This window comes from Nannospalax galili, unplaced genomic scaffold (genome assembly GCF_000622305.1).
Source record: "Nannospalax galili isolate Female #2095 unplaced genomic scaffold, S.galili_v1.0 scaffold215, whole genome shotgun sequence".
Taxonomy (NCBI): domain Eukaryota; kingdom Metazoa; phylum Chordata; class Mammalia; order Rodentia; family Spalacidae; genus Nannospalax; species Nannospalax galili.
The window spans coordinates 5909235-5927858 of record NW_008338533.1 but is presented as its reverse complement, the minus strand read 5'-3'; the positions used below and the strand labels follow the sequence as shown (position 1 = coordinate 5927858).

At 42.2% G+C, this 18624-nt stretch overlaps 1 protein-coding gene across 4 annotated transcripts in view; it reads right to left on the bottom strand.

Annotated features, from left to right (window-relative positions):
* Znf385d (zinc finger protein 385D) overlaps window positions 1-18624 on the bottom strand; it is a 997469-nt gene that overhangs the window by 15433 nt on the left and 963412 nt on the right. For all 4 annotated transcript variants that reach the window (XM_008833156.1, XM_008833158.1, XM_008833159.1 and 1 more), the window contains one exon: window positions 1461-1694. In XM_008833156.1, the coding sequence (XP_008831378.1) occupies window positions 1461-1694 (234 nt within the window). The remainder of the gene's footprint in view (window positions 1-1460; window positions 1695-18624) is intronic.

Below are 18624 nucleotides of genomic sequence, written 5' to 3'. Positions count from 1 at the left end.
AAATAAATGGATTTTCTGATGATGCTTACTGTCTCCTAGTATCTGCATGGAAAGAATGAATTCACATGTGTAAACATATGATGGATCATCACAGTGTATAAAATATCACCAGCACAGCATTGCACTGGGCAGTGTCAGCTTAGAGCTGAACCCTGAATTAAAGGCATGAATCACAATTCTTTTTCTACTCCAGCAGTCTAAGAACCCTGGCCCCCAAACCCTGGATTTTAGGGTAAGGTTCAGCTTGGTAATCAACTCCAGCTTTAGAGAAAAGCTGGCATTTTTATGCATGCACAGAGAAAGCAAGGCAGAGAGAGAGAGAGATGCATATGTACGTGTGTATATGTGTGTGTGTGTATGACATGAACATATGCATCCATCTGTTTGTGTGTGTGTGTGTGTGTGACATATAAGTACATAAAACACCTGGATAGATTGGAGCCACAGCATACCAGAAGACTACTTATTCCTCGGCCCACCATATTCCACCTTTTTTTTCTGCTTTAAAATGTTTACATTGGGCACAGTGGTACGTGATTTTAATCCCAGCACTCGGGAGGCAGGGGCAGGCAGTTCTCTGAGTTTGAGGCCAGGCAGGTCTACATAGTAACTTGTAGGCCAGCCAGAGCTACATAGTGAGACTCCATTCTCGCTCTGGTTCCCAGCACCCATATCGGGCAGCTTATGATCACTTGCAACTCCAGAGCCAGGGGGTCCAATGTCTCTGCCCTCCGCAGGCACCTGCACTCACATGCACATACCCACTTACAGATCAACAGACACACACACACACACACACACACACACACACAAATAAAAATAAATATTGAAAATTTAAAATGTCAAAAGTAAGAGAGATGGATATGAATGATGGATCTCTGCATCAGTCCTCCTTCTCTGGACCTCAAACAAATATCTTTAAACTGTTGGGAGAATAAATAAGATAGTATTTGGAGCAGTCTGGCTCCAGCTGTACATAATAGAAGTTTTCAGATGTCCAATGGTCCATATCACATAAGATTTGGTTCGTTACATGCTATGCAACACTTAACAGAGAGGTTTTAATCGAAAGTACATGAAACTCTGTGTGGATTGCAGCACTATTATGGGAGCAACTCCAGAAAAGTAATGTTGGAAGCAAGTGTATGGGAATGCCTGAGTCATGGCAGAAATCTAAGGGTATTTTAGAGTTACAGTTCACCTTATTCTGTGGTGCTTACACACACACACACACACACACACACACACACACACACACACACACACGGACTGCAAGCCCTAGAAACCCTCCTTTGTCCCCATGTGAATGATATTTTCCTTGTCATTTTAACTATTTTGTGGCTGAGGAATTCCACGTAATAATTGCCACTTTTCTGCCACCCCCGGCTCCCCTGCTGCAAAGATCTCATCTGTTAGGTAACTGCAGAGCTGTTGAGAGAGGACGGGAAGCCCAGTCTCACCACTGTTGTGGGCCTCCAGCTGCGAGGCGGAGTTCACAGCCACCTTGCACAGAGAACAGTAAAGCAGCCGCTTTGCCTTCTCCTCCTCCGTCTCTGTGGAAGGACACGCGCTGTTGCCAGTGGCTGCGGGGGAACTTTTTTCCACTTTAGAAGCGACCTCCGTTGTCATAGTACTGGTCCTGCGCGTTTCCACACTCGGGGTCGTTGATATTGCTGGTGTGCCTGCGGTACTGTCTGCATTCAAAACAGCATCGGACAGAGTGTTAGGAAACGGGAAAGGCATCACTGATGTTACACACTGCGCCAATGACAACAACAGTAGACAGATGCTGTTGCTTTGAAACTGTACCTCAGTCATTGCACCCATCACTGATGACCACAGTGCACTTCACACATTGAAATAGAGCGGTGAGTTGACCCTTCAAAATATACACAAATTCAACTGAAAACTATTCTATAGGTGAGGAAGCACACCACAGATTCCTCTGAACACTCTGCCTCAGTGGAGTAATTCTAACAATATCACACACACAAACACACACACACACACACACACTTCTATACAGGGAGTTCCTTCTTAATATGCAGGATAAATACTCTTATTTATTTTCCTTTCCCTAAGCCCCTGTCTTCCCTTTCCCTTCTATATTTATTTAAACAATAGCACCGATTCTTTGGGACAGACTTAGGAAAATATATAGACCCTTGATATCAGAATTGCTCTGTCCAGCCCAACAGCTCACTGAAAACCACCACTTATTTACAAGGAATTTTAATGCCATTCCCAATACAAAATTCACATGGGGAGGGGCTGGAGACATGGCTCCGTGGTTAAGAACACTGGTTGTTCTTGCAGAAGACCCAGGTTCAAATCCCAGCACCCACATGGCAGCTAACAACTGTCTGTAACTCCAGTTCCAGGGGATCCGACAGCCTCTTCTGTCCTCCGCAGGCATTGCACCACAAGGGGGCACTTACCTACATGCAGGCAATACACGGATACACATAAAATAAAAATAATAAATAAAAAATATTAAACACATGGGAAATTCTAGTCTAGCATATGTATTAATCACGCGCTGTGCATCAGGATGGGGCAGGACACTCGTGGCAGGTATGCTCAGTCAAGAACATATTACTCTCAAGGAATTCTCAGGCTTATCACACCGAGTGTGAGCGCTTCAAGAATTTGATGACCATGAAAGTGTTGATGCACCGTAACCCAACAACCATTTGGTTCCCAAATCTGATACTAAATCTGGAGAGCTCAACCTTTAAAGTGCTACTACCTTATCCTAATGTCCCTCCTCTCACATATGTCAATCAATCACTACAATACTGGCAATGCTAGTCATTCCCAATAATCGTTTAGAAATGAGTTCTGCACTGGGCTGCTGTCTGCACACGTACCTGCCTAGAACTTGCCAAGTAGGCTTGGCTGGCCAGCTAGGGAGCCCAAGTATTTGCCTGTCTAAGCCTTCCAGCACTAAGATTGCAAGTTTGCACCACCACACCAAGCTTATTCTTTCTTTAAATATCTGTTGTTTTATTTTTAATTAGATGCATATGTGTGTGTCTGTGTGTGCATGTGAATGTGCATATGAGTACTTCCATGTACTCATGGAAGTCAGAAGAGGGCACTGAATTCCCTGAACCGGGAATTACAGGCAGTGGTTATGAGTCCAATGTGGATGCCAGGAACTGAACTCGGGTCTTCTGGAAAAGCAGGAAGTGTTCTTAACTGCTGAGCCATCTCTCCACCCCAACACACCCAACATTTTTATGAGGTTCTTGGAGATCAAAATTATGCCTGTCAGCACTTGACAGACGGAACTATCTCTCTAGCCCTCTAAACATTTATTATCAACTTGTATTTTCTGATACACTGATTGCAAAAAGGATGCTTTCTAACTTGCATATGTCCTTTAATTAGGTATAGGTGTAGGGCTGTGGACCAAGGCTGCTTCTTTGAATATGACATCAGAAACAAGAGTCCCAAGAAGAAAAATGGGCTCATGTTAAGGGCTGATCTATAAAAGGATCCATCTGGATCTGGATTCCTTCACCCAACACATCACACACTTCTAATCACTTATTTAGCAACTAAGATCGCCAAGCATGTCTCCTGCAGTGGAGGGGTAAATAGTCACCAGTGAGGTATATATTTTAAGAGAGTCGCACTACAAATCATTGCCTCGGGGCCGAAGATTGACAAAGGCAATTACTTTTACTTCCGCTTGTGTCATCTGAACGCATTTACACCCAGAACATGGAAATGCCCACATTCTTTTGCTTGTAATTTATTTTGGAGGGCGGTTTGAGACAGGGTCTCCCTGGAGCCCCAATTGGCCTGGAACTTACTATGTAGACCAGGCTGGCCTCAAGCTCACAGAGATTCACCTACCTCTGCCTCCAGAGTGCTGGAACTAAAGGCATGTGCCACCACACCCAGATTTAATTTTAAATTGTTAAAAGTTTTCTCTCTCTCTCTCTCTCTCTCTCTCTCTCTCTCTCTCTCTCTCTCTCTCTCTCTCTCTCTGTGTGTGATACATGTTTGCAGGTGTCTGCTGAGACCAGAAGAGGGTGTCAGGTCCCTGGAGCTGGAGATACAGAAAGTGTGAGCTACCTGATGTCACTGCTGGGAGCTGAATATAGATCCTCTGCAAGAGCAGTTTTTGTTCTTAGCCACTGAGCTTTCCACTCAACTTTCAGTTGTCCACTAAGTTTCCATTATTGAAAACGCAGAAACAGTCTGAAAATTTCTATGAGAATCTAGAAAAGCATAAAATCAACATCTTTCAGGTGTTTCCATAGCTGTTTCCTGCCCCTAGTAAACAAAAGTGATTGAAAATATGTGTTTGTGAATTTATGACTAGTGGCCAAGTTTCCCAGGGTTTTATGTGATTAAAGTTAATTTTATAAGCTTTTAAAATCATTTCATTTAAGCTGCAACTAATCTGGGGAAATCAGGAAGTTCCAAAATGTAATGAAATATCTCAAGATACTAAGATAGGGTGGACCCAGTGAAATACTTCACGACATCGGACAAAAAAATGCTGTGGATGTTCATCTTGGCCATGAACATGACTGACTGTGGTGAGATCAGGAGCAGCTCTGGGCTACAGACACAGAATCCTTCCTAAAACCAGCTCTAAGGGCAGTGACAGCAGTAAACACAGATATACTTGAGTCCAGCACAGCCACATTCTGAAGCCACAGCATGCCACTGTGGATGTTTATGGCATTTATTCCATTGAAATGGACCATGATAAAGATTCCCTTACTTTTAATAACTCTTCTTCTGGACCCACATATTTCCTTTATGTATTGAACTGGAAATTGTGCATAGCATAGACCATGTTAATCCCAAGATAACATTCTTATTTACAATGAAATTTGTTTGTAAAAGTATAAAATACAATTATGTCTCTTCCGATCCCTGTGACTGCCACATTGATATCTCCTGAACCCAGAGGATAAAGCTCATTTATACCAAGGAAATCATTAGATTAGAGATGTTGGCATCTCTGTGCATAGGACTTACAGAGCATTAGCGTCTCCTTAGGCAGGTTCCTAGTCTGAGACATGATTTCAGGAACTCATAGCTCAAAGCTAAACTTGCTACTTGTCAGTTGTGAGCCACACCTTTCACCGTGCAGCTGAGGACAGTCCATTCTATTTAAACGTGCTGTTATTTTGACAGGAGTGCAAGGTGACATTTTGTTAATTTTAATTTAAAATTTAATATGTAGATCTTCATTTTATGAGAATTTTTACATATTTACAACAAAGCTTACATTTTTCTCTTACCTTTGTTTTATCTGTGATAAAAGAGCCTTTACTCAGGCCAACAAATTAACTTAAAAATATTTAAGATTCTGTCTTATTCAAAGAAGATTAGCAGTCTGTATATTGTAACAAAACCAGTGAAGACATTTTCCATAACATGATGCATTAACTCACCAACCGTCTATCATTCTTATCTACTCACTAAAGTAGCTGGTGAGATTGAGCAGTGGAAAGGCTGCCAAGGCTTTAGCCTGAGCGCCACATCGAGGAAGGAGAGAACCAAATGCATCAAGTTGTCCTCCGACCTCCACATGTGTGCCACCGCATGGCATGTGCTTGGGCTTGTGTGTGCACGCGCACACACACACCAAATAAAATGTAATGAAAAAGAGAACGTTCAAAGTTTGATTAGGTTTTCAGCACTTCAGGTGATGAGAATTACCTCTCTAGTCTTCCTCCTTGAAACTGCCACCCCTTATCTCTACATAAGAAAGCATAAAACCTAAATTGAGGGGTGCTCTACAGGTACTTCCTGGTCAGTGCTCCCCAAACCATCTAGGTCGTCAAGGCAAGTCTGGGAGACTGACACAGTGCAGGGCACCTATGACACGTAAATGTCATGCTATAAGACAGGACGGTGAGATAAGAAACAAACAAACAAGGAAATGAGGAAGGCCTGCATGTGGATTACGTAAGAAATCTGAAAAAAGCGTAAACTTTAGTTAACGGTCCATCGATTTGGGTTCACTCGTTTTAACAAATGTACCACAGTAATTTGAAATACTAACAATCTGAGAAACTTGGTGCATGGTGTAGAGGAACTAAAACATTCTTGTTCCTTTTTGGAAATCTAATATTTTAAAATTAAAGCGTATTAAATGCATAACACAAGGGCAATAAATAGCACATCAGCCTGGTCAGTGTGTAGAGTCATAGTCAGGAGGAACTTTCAGGGTTTTACAGCATAGTTTTCTTGATTTTTTTTAGACAGAAAAGTTCCAATAAACTTTCCAAGGTCAAGCTGTGTTTGAAAATGGAAACTTGAACTCAACACTACTTAACCTATTTCCAAAACTCATGTTGTCATTCTACACTGAAATGACTCATATCCTCGAGCTCCACCCCATCCACATTCACTAAACAGCTTCTGTGTGCTGAGTTCAATATTAATCCACTGAGAATAATGAGGCCCATAAATACAGATCACGTACTAAGTAGGGGAACGGCTTACGAGATGTCTCATAAACACTACAACAGTAATGATCATTATAAACTTAACCCTTCATCTGTTCTGTTCATTGTTACATCTTTGTAGTTATCCTTTGTAGAAACCGAGCACTTAATGAATATTTATTGAAAGAATGATTAAGCAAACAGTACTGAGCACCAGAAAGTACTTTTACAGCAGTTACAGGTGTCAAATCATTCAACTCATAAAAGCCCAAGAATTGCTTGGAAAAGAAATGGGAGGTGGAAAATCCGGGAACCTGCCCAGCGGCAGAGCTGCGGGCAGGCGTTGCGGTGATTTGAACTTAGACTCTCTGCCTTTGACGTAGCCTCTCCATTTACTTCTTTATGGCTAAATATTGATCTTTTCCCAAAAGGTTTTGAATTGGTCATGATTTATTATCCATTCTGTATAACAGCATCTTACACATTTCACTTGAAAAGGAACTAAGCATCCTCTGAGCCAGTCAATTGAAAGTGTCTAATCATCCTTTACACTCAAGTCCTATACCATGCTCTGACCCACTTAGGGTAAGAGGGAAAGAGGAAAGGCTACAGCCATCAGGTCTCTCTGGTGCAGAATGGTAGGAATAAGCAATAGCCTTCTTCACTGCTTGGGCTTGTACACACAGGCGCACGCGTGCGCGCGCGCGCACGCGCGCGCACACACACACACACACACACACACACACACACACACTCACTCTTCCCCATTTCAAAACACAAAGGAGGAGCCAGTGATGACTCAGTCTTCCCAGCATTCCCCAAAGGCTGCTCAGGTTTGTTTGCGCCATTCAACAATGTCTCCAGGAACAATATGTATGTGACAGGGAACTGAGATTCGGGGTGAAGAAAAATGGTTTGCGTTTGTGTTTCTGTGCCATCTCTCTGCCAGGCCGACAGCAAACATCCATTGTCACAACTGTCAGTGTGTAGCTAACAGAGCGCTGATACGTCACAGAATGGGCTTTTGGTGTGAAATGAAGCCTGTCCATTTCAGAGCAGCTGGTCAGTGACCCTGGTCTTTGGGAAAACATTGTAAATAACTTCAAAAGTCCACAAGCAGGAAGAAAGATTCCAGAACATTCCAAAATCTTGAATTTGGGATAATACAACAGAAGGCACAGGGTTTGGGTCAGAGATGTGCTTCTGCGGCTACGGGCTTCAGAACCAAGAAAGGGAGACAGAAGTTGGCAGCCAGTGCGTCCTTGAGGTAGCAGGGTTTCATTATGTGACTCTAAGACACTATGTTTTCCAGGGGAAAGAGGGCCCATTTTCTTCTGCCCCATGTGAATTCAGTTCTCAGATTTGGTGGTCAGTGAATACAGCAGCTATCAAATATGCTGACACTTTTAAATACAGTCTGCACTAAAGCCCTGGGTTCAATCCCCTGCACTGCAGAAGGGGCCTGATGGCATCCACCTATAATCTCAACACCTGAAAGGTGGAGGCAGGAGGATCAGAAGTTCAAAGCCATCCTTGGTACACAGGGAGTTTTAGGACAGCCTGGGATAGATGGGGCCCTATGGAAAGAAAAAAAAAATGAAGGAAGAAAAAATGATATAAGGGAGGGGGAGAGAAGGAAGGGGGGAAGGAGGGAAAGAGAGGAGAAAAGGCAGAAAGAAAGGGAAGACAAAAGGTGGTGCCCCAAAGGGAAAGAATCACAGTTGTTCAAAATTATTCATAATGGATTATTTCCTACGGATTTCACTTAACATTACTGAAGGACTTGGAGCCAGCAGGATTGGACTCGCCAGGAGGAATGGGCCCAGCTGTGGCCTCCGCTTTGCACGTTTAAGAGCCACACACACCACAAACCAATGAAGCCAATCCCCTTTATTTTCTTAAAATTCCGGTCTTGGTAAAAGTTTCTTTTTCCTTCTTTTTTTTTTTTTTTTTTTTTTACAAGGATTAGGAACTCTTTGTAAAAATAATGGGAATCATAGGAAAAGGAAATGAGAGTTGAGCAGATGTGCCCTGGAAGTCAGAGAACAGAGAACAAGTTTTAGCGCGCGCGCACGCGCGCGCGCGCGCGCGTGTGTGTGTGTGTGTGTGTGTGTGTGTGTGTGTGCATGTGTATGTGTGTGCACATGCTTGGAAGTACATCGCTGGGTCTGTACACGTTTGGCTATGTGTATTTGTATATGACTCACATTGAAAATCTTGATTTGAAGTTTGGCAAAGAGTCGAGGCGTGGCTATTGGCTTGGGGAGCCATTTGCCTAGCTTCATCCCCTTCATCCCCTTCATCCCCTTTTCCTGGCCATGTGCTTTAGGAAAGAAGAGGTGTGTCGTCCTCTCAACTTCCTTCACATCCGTCAGGAATTATGGCATGTGGAAATGTGACGAGAGAAAGATGTAACGATTGTAACCAAACAGGAAACGAGTGAGCGCTGGCCTTCAGACTGGTGAATTTGGAATGTGAGAGAAGTCAGAACACAGAAGTCATCACAGCAAGTCATTTAGGGTACAGATCTTTGGTCTAGGACCCTGTTAGGCAGCCCATATGTGAAAATGCACTAACAATTTTAATGATTCAGTTGTGTCATACAATAGTCTTGAAGAAAACAAACTCTCAGAGGGACCAAGATAAAATATTTAGTAGAGATAGTTTAAAACATGATCCTATCTGGTCTCAGACATTTAGTGTGTGTGCAGGAGTTACTTAGCACTTTTTACTACAATGGGTTAACTACACAGAACAGATTTTAACCCTCAGAAAGACACCTTGACCTAACAAAGAGGCACTTGTCGCACTCCGATAAATCGATAACTAGATCAAGGGGGCGGGGGGAGGGATCTTCACTTTCATGCAACTAGGAAAGGAATTTTCAGGGAGTAAATTCTACTTCAGAAATAATGCAATTGTTTGCAAAAATGAGAGAAATGCAATTAAGTAAGGACCTTTGCAAAAGTGAAGAAAACATTTATTGTTCTATAGAAACATTTCTACAGTTGCTGAGGGCTCCTTTTCAACTACAGCTGGGCTGCTTCAGTCTAACAACTAATCATTTCACTGTAAATATCAAATTATTATTTTTCCCTCTACAAGGAGGGGAGGAAAGAGACCATTTTCTAATGCAATTGTTTGACAGAATTTCTGTCGTCAAGTGGTTTTATTCATAGTGTATCACCCGAGACAAATTTTAAGTGCCAGAATACACATAAAAAGGAGAGAAATTGTGCAAATTGAAATAGAATGGGAGAAATAATTCTACTCACTCTTTACAGAAAGGTTGGCAGCTGAGTGGTGCATAGAACTGCCTGGGAAGTCAGGAAATACGGAAATAAAATCCCCTGTTCCCAGCAAAGCCAAAAAGTCTGTTTCTAAAATGGAAAGATTATCTATAGAAATCACATAACCACATTTTCATGAAATTCCAGGTATAAAATTGCATTTCCTATTCTCCACATTGGCTATCACGTGGCCACTAAAATCCCACCACAGAATTCTTCTTTCAGTGTCTGAGAACATGGTCGTCACCAGATCCTCATTTCACCAAAACACTAAATGAAAACTTGTTTTTTAAAGATTACTCTTGACCCCTGCCAAATTATTTTGACTTTCTGTAGGCTTCATTTAAAAGATGGTTTATTTGTCTGCAAATTGTTTTAAACCCAATTTTTTATCCCGAGTATATATTCAGAATGAATTAATTTCTTGATTAGCTTTATCAAATATTTTATTCAATAGTTTAAATGATTTTAAAGCAGGGCTGTATAGGTAAAGGGTATATTGCCTGAGAATTAATTCCAAAGGATATTTGTGAAATCTTTGAAACTAATACCCGCACTGGTCAAGCCCATCCTGCAGAATGTTAAACATTTTTATAGTCACGAAAGGACAGAAGGCGAGTTTCCCGTGCCTGGATGCTGACATTGGTCTAAGTTTTCCTGTTGGGATCTTGTTTCAGGAGTCAAACTATAACATCTTATTAGAGCCCATCTGACATAAGGAGATCAGAAATTTTATCACTGAAACAAAAATAATATCTAAGGCAACTCCTAAGCTTCCAGAATCATGATTTTCTTTAGGATACTTGTATGCTTATCTGTTTCTTTGACTGTTGGCTTTTGTGATAGGATTTTGCTACACAGACCAGAACAGCCTTGAACTCTAGATCTTCTGAGTGCTGTGAGTCCAGGTCTACACTACCAGGCTTGTCAATATCTGTTTTGAATTACCAATATTCTTGCTACTTTAATGAAACCCCACCAATTATGAAATCTGAAGTTAAAAGGAAGTACCTTGATGGGTAAGTCGCTTGCTTTCTGCATCACTCTCTAAATCGGGCTTGTTTTCATGGCGTGGAAGATGCTCTGTGCTCTGCTTCTGCAAACCTGTTTTCGAGCCCACAAAGTTTCTTCCGGGGCATTTCTCTAGCAATGGAAATGCTTCTGACAGCCTGTGGTGTGACCGGTTACACTTCTGTGCTCCCCTGCAGGCTTTTCTTGCCTGAGGAGGAACCCACAGACTCTATCACCCCAGGCGTGGATGTGCGTAGTCAAAAGTCTAAGTGTTCCGGGAGCGTGTGAGGCTGAGAACACAGCCAAGCCTGGTACTTGGAAAGGTTCTGCCAAGCAATCAAGATCACAGCCAGGTCCTGACAGCCAGTTCACAGGGCTGGGGAGATGGGGCCGAGCCAGGAGGCAGGCAGGGTGAGAAAAAACAAGGCCTCGGGTATTTGAGGACATGGTTTAAGACCATAGTGGGCAGACAAGGTGGCGACCTTGTCAGCTTATTTTTAGCATGACAGCCTGGCCTCTTGGACAGCCTTGATGGCTTCAGAGAGGAGAATGGCCATGCTCACCACCTGGCCCCACAGAGAGAAGGGGCCAAGGAGGATGGCAGCAAATATTTGGATTCTGTCATGCATTTAAACCACAATTCAGGACACAGTGGTAACAGGCTACTTCTACCCTATTAAGATAAAAGAACAATACAATAAATAAACATATGGGTGTGTATGTCTATTACTTTGATTGGTGTGATGAAACACCATGACCTATGCAACTTACAGAGAGAAGGCTTTATTTGGGTTTAAGGTTCCAAGTGGGAGAACAGCCCATAATGGCGGGGGGCTGTGACAGCTGGAACAATAGGCCAAGAGACCTTCTCCACATGCAAAGCAGAGAGACTGAACTAGACTCTCAGAACCCCAGTGGTGACACACTTCCTCCCGCATGGCTCCACCTCCTGAAAGTCCTGTAACTTCCCCAAACAGAGCCACCAACTGGGGGCCAAGGGTTCAAATATGTGATCCTATAGGGGACATTCTTATTCAATTCACCAGGTCTGAGTATATAACTCTCCTTGATATTTCAGCATGCTCCTATAAGTCAGCTTTCATGGAGGGCATTTCTAAAAAGAAAAGCAAATTTAAAAGTCTCTCAATTTGTTGGGGAAAAAAAACAATGGTGATCAAAGATTGGGCAACTCAGTTAATGGAGACCAGTTGTGTGGTCTGGTCAAGTGAAATCATGCTTTCTCAGAAGGTCATCCAGAGAATGTCCCTGCCTGGAGACGTTTTGTAAAAATATAATGCATTCCAGCAAAATTGAGGTCCAGAATAAATTCACTTAGATAATTCAAGTGCACAGTTAATTTTAAATGTTGAAAGAATTCTTGAAAGATGCTTGGATATTTAAAAATAATGTCATGGCTGGAGAGATGGCTCCATGGTTAAGAACACTGTATACTCTAGCAGAGGACTGGGGTTTGGTTCTCATAATCCACATGGCAGCTCACAACTGCCTGTAATTCCAGCTCCAGGGTATCTGACACACATTTCTTTCTTGCCTTCCTGGGTATTGCATACACATGGTGCACATACATATATGTAGGTAGAACACCTACACATAAAATTTTTAAAAGAATCTTTTCAAAAATTAAAAACAGAAAGCTAATGTATTTTGTTTCCATATACCTTGTGAGATATATTGACCTCACCTGCTCAGCCTCACCATGCTAACTAACATTATCCAACACTTCAGAACAATGGATCCACTATGGGCTAGCCTTTAGAACATGACTGCAAACCAATCGGTCTCCTTTCTGCTGACTTGTCAACCACAGTTAATTAGTGTGGCCGAGACTGGAAGTTAAATTAACTTAAGTTGAACAGATTTGAGTGAAATAAAAATTACTTGCATTTGCTTATTAACAGCGTTTATGGGACAGGGCAGAAATGCCAAAGCGGGATTTGCTCTTTACACATTCCCATCATGCTTCACACTGGGAGAACTCTTGTGTTCATTTCCTCTTCATCATCTTATTTTTCTCTTATTTCATTTTTTGGTACTTTTGTTTGTTTGCATTGTTCAGGAAGGGTCTCATTCTGTAGCCTAGGCTGTCCTGGAGCTCACCTATGTAGCCTAGGCTGGCCTGTGCTGATCTCCTTGCTTAGCTTCCTAAGTGCTGGGATTATAGGCATGAGCCATTATACACACTGAGCTTCTCTTCTTAAAAGACTTTTAAAAAATCACCCAGGATTAAGAGGTGGAAGCTGGAGAATGGCCAGGAGTTTGAGTTCAGCCCAGGCTATAGAATGACACGCTTTCTCAAAGATATACTAACCCACAGGAGTCAGGTGCAATCTATCTGTTTGGTCTATGAGGTTCCATTGTGCAGATGCCCTGTTCCTACAGAAGGCACATTCTGTAATGATTTCTAAGGTGGGAATGGAAAAGGTGCCACTAGATTCACTTATGGATTCTGATGCTGATGTCCTTGAAATATATGGCTGAACGGCCAACGCAGAAGAAATCCACAACTGATTCAAGCCCAGGCTACACATACACGCAAGAATCCTCCAGGACGCCCAGTGGTAACAAAGCTCCTCACAGGTCTGGGCTGTTCCAACATTTGCACAACACAGTGACTTTCTCTGGATAGCTAGGCCAGCAAACTGCTATGCAGGTTAGTTATGAGACTTTTTATAGCCTGACTACTCTATGAATCAGCTGTTAAATATAACAATACAATCTTTCAAAACTAAACCTAGATTCATCACAAAACTAATGTGTGACCAAAACTAATATAAAACCTGTAAGCCAATAATGACCCCTGTTGAGTCATATTAGTTTTAAAATAATTTTGTATATTTTTCTTTGCTTTATCCTTATAACCTTACTGAGATAAACATCAGAGTTCTCATTTTGTAATTGAAAAACTCATCCTCACCTTCAAGTAGAACTATCCGTAATCATCAGTCAATGCTAACTTTAAGCCCACAGGCCCATCAGCTGATGAAAGACGCAGCAAGCAGCCCGTTTATAAATAGAATTGCAATGAGCCCTCTGGTAATGTCACAACAGGGTTGAACCGTCACAGCATCATGCTGACAGCAGCAACAGCAATCACAAAGGGCCACTATTGTATCATCTTAGGCAGCCGAAATGTCCAAATAGGAAAGTCCATAGAGGCAGAAAGCAGATTAGTATTTGCCAGAGAAGGGGACAAGGTGTCTTAGGAAGCACCCAGCTTCTTACGACAGCAATAGAAATATTTATACTTGGACTGACAGCAAAATATTGAGAATATAGTTAAACTTCTTGATTAAACACATTATATGCACTTACAGTAATATTTTCCCCCTAAAACGACTCTGTAGTGCCTAAAGCCCTATGACGTCTGTCTGTCTCTTTTCCCACTGTAGCAATAAGTTCTATCCCAGCCCTGATGTTCCTTTAAATATACCACACATGCTCACAACTTACCTACTCTTCCCAGAGAGACCTTTGACTCACTCCTCATCATGCAGAGCCACCCACCCACTAAAGCCCTTCATCCCTTCATCAAGTGGGATGCATGAGAATCTCCCCACCCGCCTCTTTACTGTTCTGTCATATTTGTAATATACGACAAACAACCCAGGGTCTTTAAAATCTGTCTCCCAGGCTTGGAATGCAGTCTCTGTCAGAGCAGGGACTTTTTAATTTTAACATCTAGCACATTTCCTGAAACAGAAGGGTCTCCTGATAAATATTTCTTGTATCAAGAATGAAACAGCTTAGGAAAACAGTGGTAGTCAGAGTGGGAGGCAGAGAGAGTCCCAGTACTCATGCATGATCACGTGTGTGTAAAAGTCATTTGGCACCTCTTAAAAAGCTTTGCTATCTTTAATTAGATGATTTAAGGAGAGGGGTGATGACTTCTTTAAGGGAGGATTTATATCCCAAGATTTATCAGGTCCCTTATACCTCTAAGCTAATTGTTCTGGGGGAACGGGGTGGTTATAAGAACTTTGATTTTGATACCCACCATTTCTAAAGGGGTGATTAGTAGGTGAAGAATTTGAAGTAATTCTTCACTAGCTCCGCCAATCCTGAGCCAACAGCTGAACTAGATAGACTGGATGCAGAAAAGTTACTTCTTGTCTTTGGAAAGTCATAGCAGTAATTAGATCAGGGTCTTGCTGCCAAGCTTTATTTTGTTTTCATTCTGCTCAATCAGAAAGAAAGAAGAAAAAAGAAAAAAAAAAAACCTCCAGAGACAAAACTGGGAAGACTCTTAAGGGGAAAAAAGTTTATGCAGCTGAAAAAGAGATTAAGATAAAGACTGGAAATTCTGGTTAATAAAGACTGTGAGAAAATGTGAACTCCTGTAGATCCAGCGCCTTACACACATGCAGGCAATACACTCAAACATATAAAATAAAAGTAATTAAACTATTAAAAATGTAGGTAAACATACAAAAAACCCCTATGTGCAGCACATACTGTGATTCTTCAAAACTTGCTCTGAAGCTCAGGGACTTCATACATGTTACAGGAAATGAAGCTATTCATTGCTTTATGGAAATACCATCACTGAGAAAACACACATGCCAGTATTTTTTCCAGTTACTCCATCCTGTGAAGCATTCACTGTGGAAAGTATCAACCTAGGGAAACTTCAATACAAATTTTTCCGTCATAGCTGAAGATAATAGTCTCAAACGCAATGTCCAAAAGCTTGGCCCCCTTTGAAATCAATGTCACAGCTACTCAAAACAAAAAACACAGTGTTTTCATATGACCGAGAAATACCAGTCCTGCCCAATTTCACACATACTCAAGAGAACTACAAACATATCCACAGAAAGCTTGTATAAAATTCCATGGCAACATGACTCACATTTCCCCCCAAAGAGTGGGAAGGAGAAAATGTCTGTGGATGAGAAGAAAGGAACAATTAATCGTGGTGTGTTATTAAAATGGAATATTATCCTGGCCAAAAAAAGAAGTCATGATAAAGGCCACAGCATGAGGAACCTTGAAAACATTCCACTAAGGAAAAACAGGCACACAGGACTGCCAGGCACCGTGGGATTCTGTTTGTACGGCAATCCAACATGGCACATCATTGGATAGGAGATCAAGGGCAAATGAGGTGACTGCCTGTGGAGCTGGTGTTTCCTTGGAGATCTAAATTGAATACGGTGATAACTACATAGCTTGGCAAGTGTTCTACAGTCTTTACTGGGTGCACATATAACCTGAGTGGTTAGCACACTGTCTACATTAGGCCCTACTAAGTTTATTTTTCTTAAAGCAATATACTATGAAAATTCCCCTTGAGCTCTATTCCTTCATGCCCCAGTCAGTATTCAGAGCATGCCTGCCAGCTGAATCTGCCACCTTGGAGGGACAGAAGGGCACAGGGGTATCAGCGGCTGAGTTGGTTTAGTGGTGAGTTTGTGAGCCTTCTGTTGTCCTGGACTTCCAGTTGCTCTGTTGGGAGGATGAGGCTTGTAACCAGGTCTCAGGAATGGGATGGTAGCCATGCATCTCAAACTACTGAGGCCCTCCTGAAACTCACCTGTAATGGCTCCTCTGCTAAAACCCCACTGAGCCATATTTGTTCTAGCTGAATCAGGAATTCCTCCAGTGTCAATTCCAGCTCCTCCTCAGGACTTTGTTTTTTAAAACTGCCAAACTACCTGTTAAGAGTTGGGATCTGGAAATGTCCCCCAAAGGCCCTTAAGTCAAAGGTCCCTAGTCCACAGTGCTGGTCGATGTGGGAACCCGTGGCACTGGGGCAAGTGAGAGAAAGGCCACTGGAAGGCACTTTAAGAGGAGTGCATCTCTGTCCATTCCTCTCTGTCTTCACTCCTGATTAGTGTAAAATGAACAATGCAGGGCCTCGCCTAGAGCTCAGAGGAGACAGGGCCTCGAGGACACGAACCTCCGTCTCAGAAGCCAGGAGCCGAAGTGGACCTTTTCTCTTTTTAAACTGGTTACCTCAGGTGTTTGCCCCAGTAACAGCAAGGTGACCGGCATCCTCTCCTATGTGACACAGGGGTCTTCTTTCCTGCTCTATGCGGACCTTCTGTCTACACTTCAGCAGGAAAGTCAGTGTAGACACAAGCTAACACCCTGCCTATAGTCTCATTTGGGGGCTAATCATGTTACTGTAATTTTTAAAAAGATTTTTATACTTTATTTTTTAATATTTTATTTATTATTTTTATTTTATGTATATGAGTATATTGCCTGCATGTGTGTAAGTACACCCGTGTCACCCGTGGAGGTCAGAAGATGGTGTTAGATCCCCTGGAACTGGGGTTAAAGATGGTTGTTAACCACCATGTGGGTGCTGGGAATCAAACCTGGGTCCCCTGCAAGAGCTGTCAGTGTTCTTAAGTGCTAAGCCATCTCCCCAGCCCCTAACACGTTACTGTAATATTTTATAAATTCTCTTTTATTAAAATTTTATATGTGTTTTGCCTGAATGTATCTATGTGCACTCCAGGCTTGTAATGCCCACAGATGCCAGAAGAAGGTGTCAGAGCCCCTGGAACTGAAGTTACTAATGATTATGAGCTGCCATGTAGATTCTGGGAACCAAACCTGGGTCCTCTGCAAGAGCAGCCAGTGTTCTTAACTGCTGAGCATCTCTCCAGACCCTATTGTAATTATTTTTTAAATCAGCAGTCTTTCCCCAAGATTATGAGTCTAAAAAGGGAAATTATCTGTCCCTTGTTAAGTTCTGAAGTAAACTGTCCATTATTTGGCAGTTGGGATGAAGGACAGGATGCAGTGTTACATGTAAGTATCTATCCGTTGCCTCTGTGTCTTAGGGAAAGAGAGACAGGATACAACATAAATCAATGCAAAATTAAGTTAAACAACTTGGAAGGTTGCGGCAATCACGCGTTCAGTGGTGAGGACAGAAGTGAGGAGAGACAGACTGAAGAGGGTCAGCGAGGACATGTGCTACCCTTCATGAGCTCTCAATCCACCAAGAGCATTCTACCAAATTCATGCATTATAAACACAAGGCAGCCACCTCATCTAGCGCTCACCCCGAGAACCATCATTCACTATGCTATCTGGTAAAAAGCAGTCCGAGTTCGGCTCTCCAGAGAGCTGGGATTTCTCATCCACATGGCCACCTTTTAAAGATCTATGCAAGAGTAGCGAAGGCAACAATTTTTCTTTCATTGATGAATTCAAACCCAGCTCCACTCTGTAAGTCTGGGAATATGAGGTCGTCTTCCAGTCCTCAGCCCCACTTAACCTCCCATTGTGGTTCACACCCAGGATGCAGTGAGTGTCACAGGCACCCCAGGCTGCTGCTTAATCACTGAATTTGCTCTTTGTTTCCTGAGCGCTAAGTTTTGTACCTTGTTTCTAGTGAGGATCACTGCACAAGGATTCCTCAGACACCCAGGCCCCCACAGCTGTTCTTCTAATACTACCTCTCATCTTCACAGTGCTATAAAAATCTACAATTCACTTATTGTTTAGTCTCCTGTGGCCTGGAAGGAAGAATGGCCAATACAAATTTGGAGAAGACTATTTTTGGTCCCCATGTCTGCCTGAAGCTCAGACGGTCTTTTTGTTTATTCCACAGGAACACTGCATAGCAATAATCACTTGTTAGATACTGGGCATTCATCACCTAACTTGGCTTATGTCAAATAAAGCTTTAACATCAAACCGCTGCAAGTTGTGTCCATCACAAGAACAAACATGGAAGCAGCTTTTCCTTCAAATACTGTATTGAGTGCAGTGTAGAAACTAAAGCTTTCTATTGCATATTATGATGGAACTGTAAGAAATTGGCCTTTTAATAAACTTTCATGTTTATCTAGTCTTTGTGATGTGTATAAGAAGAAATTACATTTTATATCATTTATTTCAAGGGAAAAGGCGATGTAAAA